General features: G+C 40.6%; 1 protein-coding gene across 12 annotated transcripts in view; it reads left to right on the forward strand.

Moving 5' to 3' along the window:
- TMEM94 (transmembrane protein 94) overlaps window positions 1-21011 on the forward strand; it is a 47607-nt gene that overhangs the window by 14250 nt on the left and 12346 nt on the right. For 10 of the 12 annotated variants that reach the window (XR_003071162.3, XM_046902236.1, XM_420127.8 and 7 more), the window contains 16 exons: window positions 2574-2693; window positions 3379-3506; window positions 4099-4235; window positions 4900-5096; window positions 6151-6302; window positions 6969-7071; window positions 7373-7459; window positions 8035-8151; window positions 11860-11916; window positions 13692-13796; window positions 14308-14472; window positions 14769-14978; window positions 15151-15466; window positions 16196-16369; window positions 18921-19023; window positions 20068-20285. Coding sequence is in view for 11 of the 12 variants with exons in the window: in XM_046902236.1 (XP_046758192.1) it covers window positions 2574-2693; window positions 3379-3506; window positions 4099-4235; window positions 4900-5096; window positions 6151-6302; window positions 6969-7071; window positions 7373-7459; window positions 8035-8151; window positions 11860-11916; window positions 13692-13796; window positions 14308-14472; window positions 14769-14978; window positions 15151-15466; window positions 16196-16369; window positions 18921-19023; window positions 20068-20285 (2389 nt within the window). In the remaining variant the exon portion in view is untranslated. Of the gene's footprint in view, window positions 1-2573; window positions 2694-3378; window positions 3507-4098; window positions 4236-4899; window positions 5097-6150; window positions 6303-6968; window positions 7072-7372; window positions 7460-8034; window positions 8152-11859; window positions 11917-13691; window positions 13797-14307; window positions 14473-14768; window positions 14979-15150; window positions 15467-16195; window positions 16370-18920; window positions 19024-20067; window positions 20286-21011 lie in introns of those variants that run through there. The other 2 variants (XM_025141789.3, XM_015295446.3) reach the window with 2 other exon arrangements.

A 21011-nucleotide genomic window follows, 5' to 3' on the forward strand; every position in this document is an offset into this window, starting at 1 on the left:
AACCTGAAAGCATGAGGAAGGGAAAGGAAACTTTTTTGCTCTGAGGCAGGCAAGACTGTTGAAACAAACTCCTGGATCAGCCCGCATTTGGTATTTGGCAACTGATATCCCCATGTCAAACTATGGAGGGCCAACTGAATGGAGAAGGCAACACGAAGTCCATTGATGCTGCTCCACTTGTAGTTCTCAGCTGCTTCTGGTCTGGAGAACCAAACGTACAGTTTTCTGAGTCAGCACAGACAGCTCACTAATAATATTACAGTGTATGTTTACCAGGTTAGCTCTATCTGTTTACTTTACCATAAACTCCACATTATAAGTGTAAAGATGGATATTTGAAAGTCCCTATTCTTCCTCCTCATCAGCCCTCCCAGACTTTGTTCTTCCTCACCTACTGCATCTTCCTTCCTTGACCGATCCTATGGCAAAACCATAACATCTGTGTTAAGGCTGGAGCAGACGCGCACGTGTTTGAGGAAGCTTTTTGGTTCCCTCTGAATTTGCTCCTTTCTCTTACTTGCTCCCTACTGTGATGTGACAGTTTTTAGGGAGTACATAGCTATACTAAATATTGTCATTAAGCACAGGTTTCCTCACATTTCTTGTGTACTGGTTGGAATCAACTCAGTGGTGTTTAAGCAGACTTTGCTTTTCGGTTAAAGTCCCCCTTATTGCTACATTTCAGTTTTCTCATTGTTGGAAAGAAAGGGTAAATGTTTTTGTGAGTGCTTTGCTGTGCCCCAGTCAGCTAGCAGTCAGGAGAGAGAGAATCTGGTTAACACTCACTCTGTGCTGCTCTCAGGCACTCCTGCTTGCAGCACTCCCATGGTGCCATGGTGTGCCCATTACCAGCTTGCTGCCTGCCATCTTCTCCTCTGGGAGTCTTTAGGGGAGTTCTGTGTTTAGTCCTGTGATGATGATACCTGGGCTGCTTCCAAGAACAACGCAGAACTGCTTCCTCTATTCCTAAAACTGACAGAGAGAATGAAAACTGAGCAGGTTTATTTTTATTTCTAAAAAACTGCAGCTAAGGCAGCACTGCTAGACTGCGTGGCCAGAATTTGCTGTTTCAAATTGTGCCCGATAAGTGTGGGGGGGGAGGGGGGGAAGAAGGGGATGCCTAGATGATATTTTAAAGAGCAGCTATCAGCCATTTCTTGACACTTCTGTTACAGCTTTTGGTTGGGTCATCAAAGCAAATGGATTCAAAGTGCAAGATTAGTTTCTAGTAGAAGTTCATTAACAAAAACACTCATTTATGGAACATGAAAAATGCAAACCAGAGTTGAGATGCACTTGCAGAGCTGGATGCGTATGCATATAGCTGAACAGCAGAGCTGCTGCAAGTTGAGAGTAAGGTGGATTTTGCAGGGCTCGAAAGAGGTTGTGGCTGCAATAGCAAGGAAAGCTGCAGATCCTGCCTGAACTGTATTTGCTGGAATGTGTGTCACACTGGTGGAAGCTGGAGAGGGAAGCTTCCTGCCTGCTTTGTGTTTACTAGGTCTGTACTCTGTAAACAGCATGATACACCTGAGCATTTCTAATGTGCAGAATATTCTATTCACTGTCACCTTCAGGGTATTTGTATTAAAGCATGAAATGCAAATAAGAACTACTATGTGCAGTACCATGGTATTTGCAGCAGCCATCTGCCTGCTTTTCCTTGTTGATTCACTTGTCAGTGATCGTATCTAATGATGATTTCAATTATCACCTCATTAGATGATTTCAATATACCAGTGATCTGGTAGTCCCAGTAGCTCTCAGCAGTATTGGATTTGAAAGGAAGGTAAACACTTGTGTTCTTATCCTGGAAACGCAAGCATTTGCCCTACTTTCATGATAATCAGAAACTTATGGCATTGTTGTCCAAATAGCACTCCCTTGGGTTGCATCCTCTCTGACTCTTGTCTCTATACTGAATAATGAAGGAGTAGTGGTTTGGACTGTATATGCTCCCTTCAAGCCAGAATGCCTCACCTGTATGTTCTCACAATTCAGCACTAAAAACTCCAGTGCTTTCTCTTGTAAAAGGATTTGTTAATGCTGGAGTCATCTCCTCCTGAACTGTTGAGTGGCCTAATACTTAAATCTGGGGGATTTTGTGGCCACAGTAGCAGAGTTCAGAACCAAAATTTGTAATTAGCAGTTGTAGAAACTAGACCCCTCTTTTTTAGCATTGCAGGTATTCTACTCCCTAGTTGTTAATTATGTTAGCAAAATCTATCCTGTATCAATAAAATTTCAGTGTAACCATCTGTGTTCTGTTGTCTCTACAAGCTGATACCAGTTCAGGTGTGTGTAACCTCAGAACTGAGCAGTCTCTCTTAGTATTGTCTCCAGCCACTGCTGATTAGAACCTTGTTTTGTAGACATTACTTGATGTATGACTATATAGGTGCTATAATTCCAGCCAGTAGTCACAAGAAGAGAGATGATTTCAGGGAAATGAATAATCAAACTGGTTGTGATGAGTGTGAGGCATTCACAGTAGGGTGCTCAGTTAGCCACCAGAAACAAGCTTAAAAGGAAAATGGGAAAGTACTGAACAGTTCATTTTTCTGGCACTTCAGGATGAGATGACCTCAAGTTTGGGCCTTACCACAAAGAAAGCCCTTGCAATCTTGAGAGACCAGCTGACAACACTGCTGGAGGGACATCAGAAGGAACGGAAAAAAGTGACTTCATGGAAGGTGAGACACCAAACAGCACTAGGTTGGATGCTCATTTTCCCCTTCTCAAAGCAAAGTCAAGGATTAACTGAAAGTTGGCTGCATTTCCTCTTTGACTGCTGCTGCAAAGTTTCCAAGTTTAGAACTGCCAAAGTCTTTGGGAACAAAGCAAGGAATTACCTAGGGGTATATTTCTCAGTACTTTTCTCGTGGCTGCTGATGTTCTCCAGGAGCTTAGCTTCAACTAGGAAGGATGTAACATCTTCAAGAGCCACTAGTGGCAGTGTGTACAGGAGAGCCATATCAAGTGGAGAGAAAGAGAAGTGGAACTCAGCAGTCTCCCCTGTCCTCCGTGTTTATCTGGTACATACACTGAGTACAAAGTGCTAGTGTTTATTCACGCTACTTAAAGGTTAAACATGTTTCTTTCTAGATAGTGAAAATGGAGTAGCCTGGCACAGAAGTCTTTTCATTCTTCTAAGCAAAACTAAAGATAGCAGTGCTCACCCAGACTCCCCAGCTGAAAAACCTTTAGTGCTCTAGAATTTGCATAACTGATCTGGGATGCTCTTTTTAGTTCTAAGGGGATTTACAAAGTTGTGTTCACTTTGGAGTGTCTGTTAACTGCTGCCTTTATCTTTCCTCTACCTTTTTGTGTACCTAACTTTGTATTTTATGAATGCTGTCTGCTGCTTTCCTTTTGTAGGAGGCATGGAGAAGCAGTTTTTTGTACCACGGTAACCGTTGCTCCTGTTTCCACTGGCCTGGTGCATCTCTGATGCTTCTGGCAGTGGTGTTGCTGCTGTGCTGCTCTGGGAGTCAGCCACAGGGAAAGTAAGCAAAAATTCATTTACTGGTTGACTGAAGCAAAAAGTAATTTTGCATCCTCTTGACTCTGTGTATGGCTCACATATCATCATTGTCCCTCATTCTGTGTAATCATGAACATGTTCATACTGGTAATTCTGTCCCTCTCCCTTCCACAGAATTTCAACTAACTTAATTCTACTTCTAATTGACCCATAGAGCATCTTGTGGAGGGAATGAAATTTTCTTTCTACAGTTTTCCTAGATCTTAAAAAATCCTGAGACATTAGAATTGTTCAGGAGGGTTTTGAAACTGGAGAAGTTAGTGGCTCATAAGAGAAACTACTGTACTGTCACAAGGTCCATAACATGCTTAACTGTATTTGTAAGGGCATTTTTTTAATTGAGACAGGTCTTTTCAAACTTCCCTGGTGGCGTTACCTTGAAGAAGTGTAGTTGTGGCTTCTCTGCTTTTCTTTTTTAAACATGAGTCTTTGGGGTGTAGGAATAAACAATTGAACAGATGTGCATTTATCTCTGTAGGTTGACAGCAGCATATTCTGCTCATTTACTCAAAACTGAACTGCTTTCTGCTTTCTTCTATTTTTGCTGTGCAAAGCCAAGGTGCTGAAATAGTTAATGCATTGGCACTCTTCCTCCTTCTCCTCTTGGATCTTTTCATGGTTGGACGTCACGAGAGGCTGAAGTGCAAAGAGGTGGAAAGGAGACTTCAAATGATCATTGATAAGATAAATGGTGAGGCCTCATTCATCTGTCTGTCATTTGGATTTGTGTTCCCTCCATACTGGATTTTTCACCAAAACTTGATCATGTGTTATTAATTGAGCTTACTAGCCTTGCCCTCTGTTACACAGAAACAGGCCGTGATAGCGGTGTCCTATATCATACCTGTCTTGTGGAGTCATTATTTTGAGCTGTGGTGTGGCCATGTGCTTCCATCTGGTATATTACCAGATAGGTGTGTGTTATGTCTGTGCTTTGGAGTAATTCAAATCCCAAATTTCTTACAAAAATATCTGCCTTGCCGCAGATGATGAAAGAAGAAAATATGGGATTGTGCTACAACTTAGAACAGAAGGAAATAAATTGCTGTACATAAGCATCTTCTCAATGGGGGCTTTTGAACTCAAGGTGGCAGTTCATTTCAGTGTGGCACCTTTAAGGACATTCCTTAGCTTTTTCACTGTACAAGTATGTATTTGATGTTACTATGTGACAGTGTTTAATTGATTATACAGGGTGGAGGGGGGGGGGGTAAGGGGAAGCCAACAAGGTTAAAGTTCATGGGCATGGACCAGTCTTAGCACTGGAGGGCTTATAGCCACTATGAAATGTATATTGATGTATGATTGTCCTCTTCCAAATGTTATTGCATAATTCCTTCACACTGTGCTTTCAGATACACTTGGCAAAGAGGTGAAATGGCCAGACTCCATGTACCCTGATCTCCATATGCCTTATGCCCCATCCTGGTCCCTTCATTGGGCATACAGGGATGGTCATCTTGTTAACCTGCCTGTAAGCCTATTAGTAGAAGGAGATGTCATTGCTTTGAGGCCAGGACAGGAGTCGTTTGCTTCTCTGAGGGGAATTAAGGTAACTTGCTCGTCTTAGTTCCCTGGCCTTTCCTTTTCTTATTAATATTCTAAATCTCAAAGTATGGATTATGGGAATGTTTGATTCTTCTAACCTTTTAAATGCTTTGAAACTCCAGTTCAATCAAAGAAAGCACTTTGTTAGACAGCTCTATTTTCCCTACAAACACCCAAACCCAACAGACTGGAGACACTAATGTGATATCAAAGCACCATATCTCCATTGTCCCAGGTCAAGGGGAAAGTGTAATATGCTGCTGATTTAAGTGTAATAAATCTGTCCAGTAGGATGATATGATGTACAGTCTCTCTGCTTTGTCCTGTTTTTTATGTGGAGAAATAAGTTTGTCTGTTTTGACCTTCTTACTACTGATTTAGTATAAAAGAAAGTAACATAAATTACCTGGAATAGAAGTACATTAGCAAATCAATTACAAGACCTATGCAAAGAGTTTGCTGCTTAAAGAAGCTCAGCAACAGTTTAAAGCCTGAAATTTACTTACCTTTGTTGTTAATTTTGACTTTTACTCCAAATGCTTTTAAACTAAGACAGCAGAGATTTAGGTTAGATATTAGGAGGAAGTTTTTCACTCTGAGGGTGGTGCATGCACTGGAACAGGTTGCCCAGAGAGATTGTGGATGCCCCATCCCTGGAGGCATTCAAGGACAGGCTGGATGTGGCTTTGGGCAGCCTGGTCCAGTGATTGGCAACCGTGCACATAGCAGGACGGTTGAAACTAGATGATTTTTGAGGTCCTTTTCAACCCAGGCCATTCTATGATTCTGTGATTCTATAATTCTGTGAAATGCAAAAATTCATGAATAACCAGGTATGTTTTGTTACTTCTGAAGGCCTGCAAGCATTTAATTTTGCTTCAAGTTTGAAGCAACAGTTTAACTAATGAATTTTTGAGAGCTGAGAGAGAACTGTGAGAAATGTGTATTGTCACATGTAGTGGGAGAAATCCTGCTGGACTAAACCTCCAGACCCCAGAAACAGAATTACGCTGAGGCCCCAGATGAGCAGCCTTTGGCTCACTGACTTTTTTTTCTAGGATGATGAGCACATAGTTCTGGAGCCAGGAGATCTGTTTCCACCTTTCTCACCTCCACCCTCCCCAAGGGGAGAAGTGAAAAAGGGACCTCAGAATCCTCAGCTGTATCGTCTGTTCCGTGTCTTGAAGACTCCAATAATTGATAATGTCAGGTGGGTTAACTACTGTGCTCAATGGCTTCACAGCTTATCTTGGCCCTTGCTGATGTCTTGTATCAGGAAAAAAATGAAATTTTACCAGTCCAGCCCAGGAACTTCCAAATATGCTTTGCTTTGTCTTCTCTATTACCTAGGAATGCCCCATCTGTAAGATTCTTATTGTTTGTCTTCACTTGTCCTCCTTACCTGATAGTTTAGACTGATATTTAAAAACATATGCATACTAAGTATTACTGTTCAGCTCATTACTTTCCAAGTAAATTTGAACAATGCAGGGAGGTCATAGATTTTAAGCATTTGATGGCAAAAATTTGTGACTCTGTTGAGATTATTTTAATCTCAACCTCAGAGATTGAGACTGAGGATATAAATTAATTGATAAATCTCTGGTCAGTGGCGTCTTCTGTAACTCAGAGGCCAGGATCTTGAGGTAGTTAAAAAATCACTGCATCCATTTCAACTTGAAAGCAAGCCACATTTTTGGGAGAAAAAAAAAAAAAAAAGAGAAAGGTATTCTCTTTCTTAAACCTGTTGAATCTTGGTTTCTCTTTCAAAGGCTCCCCTTCTTAACATAGGCTGAATACAGTTTCTTATCTGAGAAAAAAGTGCAGGGCTAGGATCTTGTTTCCTGAAATTGCAAGTCGTTTTCCATTTTTTCAGGTGGTGTCTGGAAATGGCATTGTCACGTCCTGTGACAGCCCTGGATAATGAGAGATTCACTGTACAGTCTGTGATGTTGAAATATGCTGTCCCTATTGTACTGGTAGGTCTGATTTCAAGCCTTTGGTATTGAATATAGCTGTGTTTTGTCAATAAAGGTGAAGAATTTGCGGCCATCAATAGGAAATTGTGGCCCGGCTCTAACTCATGCAGCTGACTGTGTACCTTCAGTAGTATGGAGGACCAAAGATACTGAGCTGCCCATCTGTGAGAGTGAAGAACTGCAACAGCAGACCAAGTGTATCCTCCAGATTTTTTTCCCAGGGCTGAGAATGTTATAAGGAAGCAAAAACTTCTTCTATAAGTACTAGTAGTTCACTGATGGTGTCAACTCTGAATTGCAGGCTGGCTTCCTAATCACCAATGCTGTGCGCTTCATTTTCAAAGCTCCTGGAGTTGCTTCTTGGCAGCATACTCTTCTTCAGCTACAGGTAAAGAGTGTGCTGAGCTCCACTACACCTTTCCACCTCAAAGCACCACTGTGGCAATTCCCTCCATCAACAACTTGCTTCATCCCATGACAACATCCTGTGTACACACTTCCTTGTGCACATCAGATCCAAGAGCTCTCAACAGTGAAGAGCAATAACACTACCCTGTCTGTTCCTTCTGTACTCTTCTTTGTTTTCTCTTTCTTTCTTGTCATGTATATTTATATCCATATCTGTAAATATACATGTGCCTACATGTATGTGGTATATTTTTCTTTTAAACTTTAAGAACTTATGCCAAATTCAGCAAAAAAAAAAAACAAAAAACAAAAAAACAACAACAAACAGCTACAAGTTGATGCAATTTATTCATAGCCTTCTTCATTACAAACTCTTAAGGGTATGTGTGTCCTTCTGTGCTTCTCCCTGTATTGTGTTGCTTTCAGAGCAAGCTGTCTCTGTACTTCCTGCTGTTGCCTTTTACCAGTCCACTGTGGTGGAAAAGAGGTTGTTTGACAGGTCTAACTTCTTGTTGTCTCTGTGCTTACTTGTGACTGGAGGTTTTATTTTTTCAGGTGAATGGAGTCCTGCCCATCCTTCCATTGCTTTTTCCTGTCCTGTGGATTCTTGCTACAGCCTTTGGAGAAGCCAGAGTCTTGGCCCAGATGAGTAAGGCCTCATCCACCTCACTGGTAGGTATCTGTCCGCATCAAACCACTGCAGAGAAAGGGGCAGTAGATGAGAAGGGCTCTGTGAAGCAAGCACGGTGAATTTGGCACATAATCAAAAAAACCTGTTGTATCTATGAGTGTCCTGGCCAGCTCATTTCCCTGCAGCACCGCGTGGCTTTTTCTTGCACAGATGTTTCAGTTTTTCAGCTTGCCTACAAATACATCCCAAGGGTGATAGGAAGATTCAGTGATTCCCTAAATCTCTTCAAGGCATGTGCTTTCTATCAGCTAAATGTAATCTGACAGAGGAGTCAACGTGGAGACAAATGCCACATGGTGGCCACAACTAGAGAACATTAAGCCATGGAGAAGTAACATGATACATAAGATCCTTTGTTATAACCTGTGGGCTGAGCAGCCCTTTCTTGAGGCTCTAGGGCTTGGCTTGCAGACATAGCCTTGCCAGTGGGTCAGAAAGTAAGGCAAATTTCTGGTAACTGTTCTGGTTTGGCAAATGGAAAGTTGGTATTCTGATGGATGTGTGGTCCTGAACTGGATATACTGATGGGTGTCTCTTATTTTCTCCCAGTGGCAACATTGGTGAGGTGCACTGTGCTGTTTGTTGTCTGCTGACTTCTGTTAAGCCTGTGCTTGAATAGAGTTTCTCTCTCCTTCATGTCCTTCCTTGACCTCTGTGGTCCTGGTTCTGTGTTTTCTATTGTACACAACTAAACTGAGAGGGTGAACTCATGCTTCCCCCTCCAATGACATATTTGTACCTTTACTATCCCTTTTCCTCCTTTCTACATTTTCCATCCATTCTCAGCATCACTTTGTTACTATCCTTGGAAACATCTCTTGCCATACATACCTTGCTTTTAGGCTGGGAAAAGCCAGGTCTCCTTAGCTTCCATACTTCATCATTCTCAACATACCCATTTGCCTTGTTACTCACATTTGCACCTGTTTTATTTTGTGTCTTCTTGTCCACGCAACTCATTCTGTCCAACCAGCTCTTTCTCTTTCTGTGACATCTCAAACCCAATCCTCCATCTTTGTTGCTGCAGAAAAACCATTGTAGGGTGCCTTAGTCATTCTCACTTTTCACTAGGGAAGTGTACTTTTGGCATCTCTACTTCACTCTTTCCTTCTCTCCATTCTGTTCAAAATGTTGGACCTTCTTCCTCTCCAGTCACTTGGCCTGTGTGATACTTCTCTCCACCTTCTGCTCCATCCCATCATATTCAAGATCTTTGATTTTCTTTTTTTTTTTTTTTTTTTTTTTTTTTTAAGGCCATAGGCAACAGTAATGACCAGTTAGTCATAACTGCATGGCAGATACCAGTGGCTGCCCCAAAGGAGCCCCTGCCTCAAATTTCATTACTATCGTTGGCTTATAGCAGCATTCCTTTTAGAAGGGGATTTGATGTTGGTTTGAAAATATTCCTGCTGCTTCTGACAGGTTGTTTCAGTAATGATTTACTGTTAAAAATCAACATCTATATGATAGTGTTCTTGTGGGATCTGATTTCCAGCCCTTGAAACTTAGCTTCCTTTGTCTCATAGATTTAAGAGCAAATCAATGAAGTTTCTGTTCTGTGGTAGCTGCTCACAATCCCTTTTTTACCATCTCTTTGATTAAGTAAACTATTTAAACACCTTGAGTCACTGCAAGCATATTTGCCAACTCTTAATATTTGTTTTGGCTTTTCTCTTAGCTTTCTCCAGTGCTTCAGGATCACTGTAGAATTATGAATCTCCACAACCCATAAATATTCCAGTAACAGTTGTGCTTGAGCTAAACTTGAGAATAATTTGAGCTGTATGTTCCCTTGTTAGTACAACAAAAGATCACAGTAGATTTTTTAGCCACTGCCTTAAATGGCCAGCTGTTGTTCAGCAAATAATTTGCGGAGTTACTGCTTTCTAAGATGGAGTCTCATTTTTTTTAGCCCAAATTTTATATTTTCTGCTAGGAATGCAGATTTATTTTTGAAGTGTTTTGCTATGCCTATTTTTGCTTGTTTTCTGAGCAGTCCATACTGTTATGTAGAAATTATCTGTTCTCTTTAATATCTGACCCTTCCCCAGTCTTTGTATAGTGTACAATCTCTGTCAGTAATGACTTTGTGTTTTATTTCAGGGTATTAACAGAACACCTAGAATTTTCCCTGCTTGAGCTAGTAACACATCTTACTGCAAATGATTATTTTGCTATCAGAAGGTGAATTTCTAATATATTTAGATATGGGCCTTCTTACTCTGGAATTACTCTAGTTTTTGCTTGAAAACTAATAAAGCCTTTTTTATCAAGTCAAAGTACCAAGTATACTACATCAACAGCATTACTTTTATCAGTCCAGTTGTTATTCTATCCAGAAATATCACAATGATTATATACTTGTGTTATTTGGTACTGATTGTATTATTCCACTTCTGTACTTTTATTATGTGTTTTATATCAGCTTCTCCATTATGCTGTTTGAAATCAAAGTCAGTCTGGGGTCTTGTGGTAACTTGATGTGTTTTCCTTATCCTCATTAGTCACTATCACCATGTTAGCTTTCATCCACTGCATTAGGTCTTAAATCCATGCTTCAAACCTTGTAAAAAGTCAGCAGTAACAATCAGAAAGTTGTCTATTTTAAAAACAAATTTAGTTTCAGTAGCTAGCATTGAAGTGGAAAATATCTCATAGTTATCATATGACCTGATCATATCACTGAATAATGGGTAGCGATATTTAACTCATCTGGTTTGCTTGCAGTATCATTTGCGATTCCACTACTTTCATCAAACAGTGGATTGGTGAGCTTGTTCTTAGTTTTTTGTTAATTTTTATTTCTGTTTTCACTCCTTCTCAAAACTAGACATTATTATTAGTTTTACCATGGGATTGTTGCTTGTTAAATTTAAATGAAATATTGCTAACAGTTCCTAGTTATCCTTCAGTTTTCAGTTTAAATTATTTCTGACAGATTTGTGTTGGCTTTTACAGATGTTTAAAGCTGATTTCTTCTTAAGTGACAGATATATACATTATTTGGGTTATTGTTTTTTTTTTTAATATATACACATTTAATTGCCATGTTCATTTATGCCTATATATCTACTTCAATTTAAACTGTTTTTCAAAACTACATCTTCTGTGGAATTCTTTTATGCTGGATGCGCAGTTTTTCAGTTAGTAAATTTTGCAGTGTAAATTTTGCAGTTTCCAAAAGCCCCATGGTAGGTAGTGCTCTGCAGTAAATAATTTCTTTTTGTTTCCTATCCACAACCCATTCACATCACCTCATTCCTTCAGCAAGTACCTGCTTTTGCAGTCACTCTCATCTAGTTCCTTTCTTTTAACTAACCTGGATAGTGAAGAAACAGGTCAGTCAATACTGACTTTCTGTCTTAAAATAACCATCTAGTAACCATCTAGGAAGATGTTCTGCTGGGTCTAATTGATATTATTTTCTCTGTAGACTTTTAGGTAACAACTGTGTCTTCTGTGATGTACCAGCACCAAGCACTTTGACTATGCTTCACAAGTAGAGTAATGACATAGTCTATTAAAGACTTAATTGCTTTGGAGAATTATCAATCTGTCTTGGTATAGTAGTTCTCATAGGGCAGGGCTTTTGCTTTCTTCTCTCTAAAGGCATAGTTCTTAGGGAAGGAGCTTCTCCATGACACATTTCTGAGCATAATTATAGTAACTGGTCTCTTCTCTTGCTGCAGCTTGCTAAGTTTTCAGAGGACACTCTCAGCAGCTACACAGAGATGGTATCTTCTCAGGTACTATTATTATGAATTGTTTTCTTACATCTTTCATCTTCACGATATCCTTTCCCTTCCTTTCTGATCCCTTGCTTGGTCCTAGAGCCTTTTTTGCTTGTGTCAGTTGTCTGTTGTCACGCTTTTGCTGCTTTAATTTGTTGTGCATGCAGGTTGCATGTCTTTCCCTTATACCTGCCCATGTAGACACTGCTCTACTGATCACAAATTGAGGCAGCTTTGATACTGAGTACAGCTGTGCTTTTCTGAATATTGCAGATGATTTGAAATCAACTTTTTCTGTCGTGAAGAAAGTGCCTCTTTCAAGTCCTATTCCGGGAGTAAAATAAACTTTTTATGGTGTGTGTCAGAAAGAAGGGAAGTATTTTACTTGTACCAGAAACACCTACTTCTCCAAACCAAAACTAAAGAACAGTGAGAACATGGGTCAGCATCAAGACCAAATGTGAAAAGGGGAGCATAGGATGTTGATGCCAAAAGTCTGATCCTGTTTCAGAGGCTTGTTAATGAGCTTAAGCACATTAGTAATCCTTCAAAATCTGGGGCAAATAAACATTTAAAAGAGATGTTTTCTGGGGGAGGAACTGCATCTGGTTACTCTGTAAATTGCATCACCCAGATTAAACGGGTAGGTGGAGGAAAGACATTTCACTATCTATTCTAGTATTAAAATTCCCATTTCCGTAAGGAAGCAGATGAACTCCAGAAGTGATTAAAAATCCTGCATACCATAAGAATATGGTAAGGCAACCCTTGCTCCTAACCACATAGAGGAGTACACATTGAGACACATGCTTTCTTTGTTGAATATTTTGTTGTCCTTCTCTGCCAGTTCATCATTTAGCTGAGCTATTTTTCAGGTATTGAAGTGGGATTGATTTGAGCTCACCTTCCCATTATAAAATATCTACTTCTTTCCTTTGGTACCCATGTGAAAACTTTGCCTGCAAGAAACTGGTTTAAATGAGTGTTTTGGTTTTTTTTTTTCCCTTGTACTAGCTTTTGCATTCAGCCTTATGACTGTACTCACCCTTAGGATCTAAGGAGTTAGATCTAGGGATCTCTGAGGGAAATGCTCTGCAGTGACAGCATTCCAGAGCAACAGCTAAAAAGCAAAAAATAACATTGTAAGGCAAACCTGGTTTTGCTGGCTTTAGGAATGCACAGAGAAAAGTCTGGTGTTTGAATTGATTCCTGCCATCCAGGCTCCCACTGAAATGTTTTCGTGTGAAAGATACAGGGTGCCACCATGACATTTGAATTTTGCAAAGTATCTCCATCCTTCTGTTTATTACTGCATTGATACGCTTCATTTATAATGATGCAGTAGGCAGCCCACCTCAACTTCATTTCCAACATTGCCACTTCCCCAGTGACTTTACCCAGTTTGCAATATAAGCGTAAGGCGGGGCCTCACATTCCTTACTCCAAGGGGATGAGAGGAAAAAATACCAAAGAGGTACCAGCTTAGTCCAAATGAAATCCCTCTAGAATTTCTTTCTATGTTTTTGGATAAGCAAAGGTAGTTTCAATGAATTCTCAATTCAGCAATCAAAATTTCTGTTGGTATCCTTTGTTGGAAAGGAGTGCCTTCCCTTGAGAACAACAGCACCATATCAGTTAACTGGTTCCCGCAAAGACTGATGTTTATCTTACAGTGTAGCACTGTGTTGAACCTGAAAGCAGGTAATGTCGTACTTCTTTTCTTCCTTCTCTCCCCTTGTCTTCTCTGAATGAGTCTTTAATTAGATGATGTTCTGTGCTTCCCTTGGTAGGAAATGATACGTTGTATCTGGAGCCACTTCTTGTGTGTTTTAAAAGGCAAATCTCCAACACTGAGCTTCACCTCCAGCTTGCTCCATAGTCTGGGATCTGTCACTGTGAGTACTGTTGGGCTGTCAGAAGGAGAAGCCCTGAGTAGTTGCTTCATTTGCATCAATCATGTAGTCCTTGCCTGAGCACAGACTATTAGTAATCAGTTCACCATGATGGAAGTAGATACCCCTCAGAAGATCTTAAAGCTGTCATGTCTAAGCAGCATATTGACAGGCTAAAACAATAGTGAGAGATACTGTATGCCATCTAATATGATATGATGTCTGTATGTTCTACAGTCTTCTGCTAGCTCTTGAGACAAGTTCAATAGTTGCTTCCTTATCATGGGTTTCATGCCTGATTTTGCGGACCTAAGATAAAATTGGTATTAGACAACCAGGTAGAGTGGGGAAATATCAGATGCTGAAGATTCTTAAGATAGAAGGTTGATGAAGGAGGGACTTATCTGGCCTCCTATGTGTTTATTCAACTTGATGATATTTGCAACTATGTGTCAGTGCTTAGATGTGTTTTCACTGAAATTTTGCATTCTTGGGGTGTTTTGGGATGTTCTAGGTACTCTGCTGTGTAGACAAGCAGGGGATTCTCTCCTGGCCAAATCCTAGCCCAGAGACTGTTCTGTTCTTCAGTGGGAAGGTGGAACCACATCATGATAGCCATGAAGATCTGACTGATGAGCTCTCTACACGGTCCTTCTGCCACCATGAGATGGATGATGAGGTCAGGGTTATGTAACCCATAGTGTAGCATGTTATCTGTAAGCATAGTATGACTGACATACACAGTTTGGTATTACAGAAGGGTCTCTTTGCTTGTGCAGAAGTCTCATGAGCATAATTCTTTGCTTATAAGATTAAGAATCCATGAGGATGAGATCCTCTTCTGTAGGAGCCATAAAACAGCATTTTTTCTTCCCTTTCTCTCTGTCCCCGCTTCAGTATATTTTGCGTATTAATCAAAAGTGGTTTGTGTTCAACTGCTGAAACACCACTGTTCATTTTGTTGGTATCTTGCAGCCCCACGAAAGAGATGCTTTGCTCTCTGACCCCTTGGCAGACACAGTCCATGTGACAAATGAGCAAGAGAAGAACAACTGGTCTAGTGACCCTCCAAAGGCTCCTGATGCCCATGCCCACCGAAAGCCAAACAGCAGAAGCAAGCATCCCTCTGGGTCCAATGTGAGTTTTAGCAAGGACACAGAGGGTGGAGAAGAAGAACATACTCAGGTAGGATATATAGAATGGGCACACAATTATTCTTTTGTGGATCTACAAGATAGATGACCCTGTAGAGTCTTCTATTTGGGCAATTTGAGAGTTCCCTGAGGGATTTGAGAGTTCACTGGGCTCAAGCTGTAATCATTGTAACTAAATAGAATTTTTCAATCTGTTGGACCAGGTTGCTGGTGACACTGAGGTGCTGGCTTGTGAGGCTGAAGACTTTGTATGTGATTACCACCTTGAGATGCTTAGCCTGTCCCAGGACCAACAGAACCCTTCTTGCATCCAGTTTGATGACTCCAACTGGCAGATACACTTGAATTCCCTCAAGCCTCTGGGTCTGAATGTGCTGCTCAATCTCTGCAATGCCACTGTGACAGAACGCTTGTGCCGCTTCTCTGACCATCTCTGCAACATAGCCCTCCAGGAAACTCACAATGCCGTGCTGCCTGTCCACGTGCCCTGGGGCCTCTGTGAGCTTGCCAGACTAATAGGTAAGGAGAATTCAAATGTGTGGACACAGAAATCAGTGCTGCCAGTAGATACTTAATCCTTAGAAAGCACATGCAAAATATTTTCCCAGTCCTGGTTTCTGAGAAGGTAGATTTACAGAGCTTACTCTGTCATTGACAGGTTGCCAAAATAGTCTATTAAAGATGATGCTTTGGCAAGTTCAGACATTGTAGACACTAGCAAGGGAAAAAATGTCATCAAGGATATTTCCAGCAAGCCCTGTCTAGGCTTGGTATTCTCCTGGCTCGAATCTGCAGTTTTTGTTTGGGGACAAGAATTAGCTGCTAATGGAAAGATAGATGGTCTGTCTTTACCACAGTGATTTACCAAGAGAGTGGGTATAAATGATGTTGTGTACCTCAGCTAATTTTATAGATGGGAAAACTGAAGCACACAGGAGGTAAGATGCAGCACTAGAATTATAATCTGAAAGCTTTTGAACTCAATTCTGTGCTTGTTCTTCACAGTTCCTTTCTTCAATGAATCAGAAGCATGAAAGCTGTAATTACTAGTAAAATCTAGTCCTGAATATTTTTCATCAGAGATCTTGGAACATCTTGGCGTAGGTGCTCTGTGAGCACAGATTAACCTACCTATTAGAGGGGAAAGTCAAAATGAGAGCAGGCAAGATAGATGGCACAAAAGCAGGAGATAGGAATATTCTTTTGCTTTGGTTAGCATCTAATTTTTTCCTCATATTCATGTTCCAGGATTCACACCAGGTGCCAAAGATCTCTTCAAGCAGGAGAATTATTTGGCCTTGTACCGCTTGCCAAGTGATGAGATGGTTAAGGAGACAATGCTGGGGAAGCTTTCATCAATCACCAAGAGAAGACCACCTTTGAGTCACATGATTAACCTGTTCGTGAAAGACACCACGACCAGTAAGTCTGCCTCTTTCTTTGTGTGTCCACCTAGGTCGGGAGGATCTTCTTCCCAGAGAACCTAGAAAATGTAATTCTGGAACAGCTTGGAGTCCCCAGCTGGTGATAGTCTTGCTCTGATCTGTACAGATATGTTCAACAAACCTAAAGGATGAGTGCTATGGAATACTGAAGGGGGGAATTCTTCTCAGCCCTGGATCATTCCAGGATCATGAGTAATTTTTTAAAAACTGTCTTAGCATTTGACAAGTCTGTTTTCTGGGACCAAATAGCAGTGTAATACAAGGAGGGTTTTGAATAGTCTTCATTTTGTTGGTGAAACTGATACTGCACAGGTTTGAATATTTCTCAGGGTATTAAGTAGTGATGCTTATCCTTCTGATAACACAAATCATAAATCATAATTAGTAAGTTGTACAGTATAGTATACTACATATTCTATCTCTGTTTTACATTCTAATAACAAATCACAGAAATCTCAGACAAATCCATGATGATCATGAATGCAGCCCCTGAGACCATGCTGGTTTCTCCACTCCTACTCCTTTCTATTCCAATAGGAATGGGCTAGGATGGAAAGGATGTGCAGATGGACATGGTGAAGCCTAAAAGCTTGCCCAGCAGAGGTCTTAGTCTCTTAATAATACCTTAAATTGACTGAACTCAGCTTTCTGGAATTGGAGTTTGTTCAGTATTGAAACTGAAATACAGCTACTATATTGGCCCAAGATTTACCAAGTAAACTGGTTTCTCTTACCTGTTTCTTCTTGAACTTGTATCTTAATTTAGGCAGGAGCATTTAGGCAGGAGCTTTTTTGTTTGCCCCAGTAGCTGCTATCTCGCTTTTGTGAGCAAGAGTTTTTCTGATGCTGAAACTTAATGTAGATGAAAACCTTCAGTGTTGCCTCATTTCAGTTCCTTATCCTCAATTTTAAACTGTTTAGTTCATAGGCTGGACCTCAGACGAATACATGTGTGACCTGGATTATGCTGTCTAGAGTAAGTTCTAAGGGGAGTTTTGCCAGCGAGGTTATTTAACCACTGGAACACTTCTCATGTGATAGTTTTGGTCCTTGAAACTTTCTAAAATGTGTGCAACCAGAAATAATGGATTATGCAGATATTATTGCATGAAATCAAATGGCTGTGTTTTCATAGAGTCAGACCAGATGACTGTAACTAACCTCTTCTGATTCAATATTTGTGAATAAATCTTTGAATCCACCCACTTCCCCATGTGGGTGCTGAAGTCAAGAGATGTACATAAACTGACAATTGTAGCAGAAATAGGAGGTAATTTATCTGTATGTTCCCTTAGTATTCCATTGAAATATGTACCTTGCCATCTGGCAGCATTCTTCCCAAATCCTTAGTAACCACAAGGAAATAAGGGACTCACCAGAATTCTCAGCAAAGTAAAATGGTGTGATACTGCCTGTTTTCCCTTGCTATAGCTGCATTCTTAGCTTCTTTTTGCTCTCATTGGCTCAACTAGAGGCCTAGTTCTTTCTAATGGATACCAGCGGTCATGAATGGGTAGTTGTCTTCCATGCCCTGTTCATCTCTTCTCTCCTTTATGCCAGAGAAATTCTGTCCTTCACATTCATGATTTAGAGAGGAAAGAGGCTGAGCTAACATTGCTGGCAATGACAGATGAATGAGTGCCCTCCAGTTTATAGGACATGCTGTCACTGTTATCTGCCCCTTAGAGGAACTGCCGTGCGGCATGCTGTTAACACTGAATGGAAATCATACAGGAAAAGATTGCAGTTGCTGTCAGATACAAATGTGGGTGTGTGCACACGTGTGGTCATGTGCATGCTCTCGCTCTCTCTTCTGGGCATAGACATTCCATGAATGTCTTGTTTACTTTTCCCCAGCAAGGACTATCTGACCATAGGATCAAGGTGGGAAGGACTGAGTGTTTATGCAATAAAATGAATGCCATACAAGTACTCCTGTACGTCTCTGAAACAGGCTCCTTCTTTCACACACAGTTCCTATCTGTCTTGGAGGATTGTTACTCTGATAAACTTGGCACGCAATGACTCTTGGTAGCAGAAAGCAGAGAGCTGCTATGTTTTGGAAAATTCTCCAGTGTTCCTGAAGGTCCCTGCCAGATTTGTGCAAGTGGATATTCTTGGCTCTTGATTTCACCAGCTAGTGTGAGCATTTCAGCAATGCTTATATTCTCATGAGAAGATACACACAAGAATATCTTTTCTTCTGTTACATTGCATGCAGGAGCAAGATTTTTTCTCACCTTCTGTAGGAGTGGGATTGTTAATACAATATAAAAGAAAAGAACTGACTATCCGCCTCACATTTTATCACAGCCTTGTTTGAACTTCCAGTTGGACAAATAGCAGCTGAATACATAATTCAATCTTCACTAATTTCTTGAAGGGAAACTGAAGACTTTCTATGGAGGAAAACGTGAACCTGGAGTGGATCAAGGAACTACTATTTTAACAAAGGAGCAGTTAGTATGGTCACTCTTGCCTGGGACCCTGTATGTGTGTTGCTGACTCATTGTTTACGGTTATTTCAGGTACTGAGCAGATGTTTTCACATGGGACAGCCGACATAATCCTTGAGGCCTGCACAGACTTTTGGGATGGTACTGATATTTACCCCCTCTCTGGCTCTGACAGGTGAGCATCTTTGTCATTTGGTGCATTTAGGGACTGCAGTTAAATTGCAGCGGGAACCTAGTCACTCGTTATTAAAAGCTATTTAAATAGAAGCTTGAAGTAGGTTATGAACATAAATTGTCTCTGCCTGTAATTAATTGTTATAATTGTAGCAGTATAAGAGATGAGATGTCAAGAAATAACCTGACTGTAAGACTAAACCATTTTGTACCATATCTGTTGACATAGTAACCTCTTAGAAGTGGACCATGACTTTACCATGTAGCAGAATGATGAATTCTAATCAGATCATGTGATGGTGGCAAAGAATTTTTTTTGTTGTTCAATAAATGGCTTATATCTTACAGGACAGTCATCAATTCATCCTACTGTTGACACATTCAAACCAGTCCATCACAGTGCATCACACCCTTTTAGTCTTGTATCTGTTCAGTATCTGACAATGTTGCATTTTATCTATAGGATAAATTTCTGTTCCTTCTAGCAGAGCAGGCAGACTAGCAATGTTTAGTTTTATTGAATAGGATCCAATCAAAAATCCCATGTATATTCTAATTTGTTGCCTTTATGATTTCAACATAGAGAAGGAACTTCACGCTATTCTAGTGACTAGATATTGTCTAAATGTAGTTTTGAAATACAGCTTCTGGGACCCACACTATGAAAGGGAATAGCAAAAAAAAATCTGTTACTGTAACTATCTCTGCTGCAGATACTACTGTCAGAGTTGTGAGTTTCTTCGTGTTTATCTTATATAAATAAACTCTGATGAATTAGATTTCTACTGTCATGCAGTAAAGTCATCTGGCAGTCACATAAAGCATTATCAGTAAGTGTGTTCAAAGAGTGCTGTGTTCATATTCATCAATCTGTCTAATCAACATCCAGCAATGCTCACCACTGCCTCTGTTGGAACACGGCCCTGCTCCTCACAGAACATGATTTTCCAGCTACCCAATTGATGATTTCTGTATCAAACCGTCTGTACATTGTCAGAAATGCAGCACATTTCTGCTAACTCTGATTTTTGTCTCTTCCGCATAGGAAGAAGGTGTTAGATTTCTACCAGCGGGCCTGCCTCTCAGGGTACTGTTCAGCTTTTGCATACAAGCCAATGCACTGTGCCTTGTCCTCCCAGCTCAATGGCAAGTGCATAGAACTGGTGCAGGTCCCTGGGCAGAGTGCTATCTTCGCATGCTGTGATCTGCCTGGTACAACCCCCATCAAACAGAGTAGTCGGAGGAATAGCTGGAGCTCAGATGGTATGTGTTTTCTGTTCTGTCTATAAGTTGTTCTTCTACTAGGCCCAGTGCTTTCTTTCTGATTCATCTAGAGTTGTAAGAACATTGTTGCACTAATTAAACACTAAGGGTGTCTGAAGTAGGTGCATTTCCAGAAGAAGTAATGATGTAGCGCTGCTAAGTATGATTCTAGTTTGTCTACTGAAGCTTGCACAGAAGTTTTTTTTGCCTTGGGAAGTCTGTTTCTTTATGCAGGCAATTGTGAGTCAAGATTTCTGGGTATTTTGACGCTTAGTATGCTATCTGACTGATTTTATGGAAATCACTTGTTTTTTCAAAGCAACTAAACATTTGAAGGTGTGTGACTACTCTCTCATGATGGATTTTGCTGCTGTGCTGAAGGATAAGGTTCCCAGTAGATGCAGAATTGTACCTCTCCTCCAGAACAGCAACTGAGAAATAAGCATACTGTTACAACTGTTACATAAGGTGACACAGGAGATTGTTTTGTAAGACTAACAACAGCTGTGAGGCAGTAGTGACTGAGTGTTTTCAAAACACTTTTCAGTCTCACCTGTGGCAAACTTTGTGACTGCATAAAGTGTTTTATTATTTTGTTCTTCATGCTGTATCCAGCTCCCGTTTACCACAGGTGGTGATGGTGAAGGAACAGTGTCAAAGAGCCTTTGTAGGCTCTTTGGAAGCATCTGCAATGTCTCTGGTGGGAACATGATCCAGTTCCTTTAC

This window comes from Gallus gallus, chromosome 18 (genome assembly GCF_016699485.2).
Source record: "Gallus gallus isolate bGalGal1 chromosome 18, bGalGal1.mat.broiler.GRCg7b, whole genome shotgun sequence".
Lineage (NCBI taxonomy): Eukaryota > Metazoa > Chordata > Aves > Galliformes > Phasianidae > Gallus > Gallus gallus.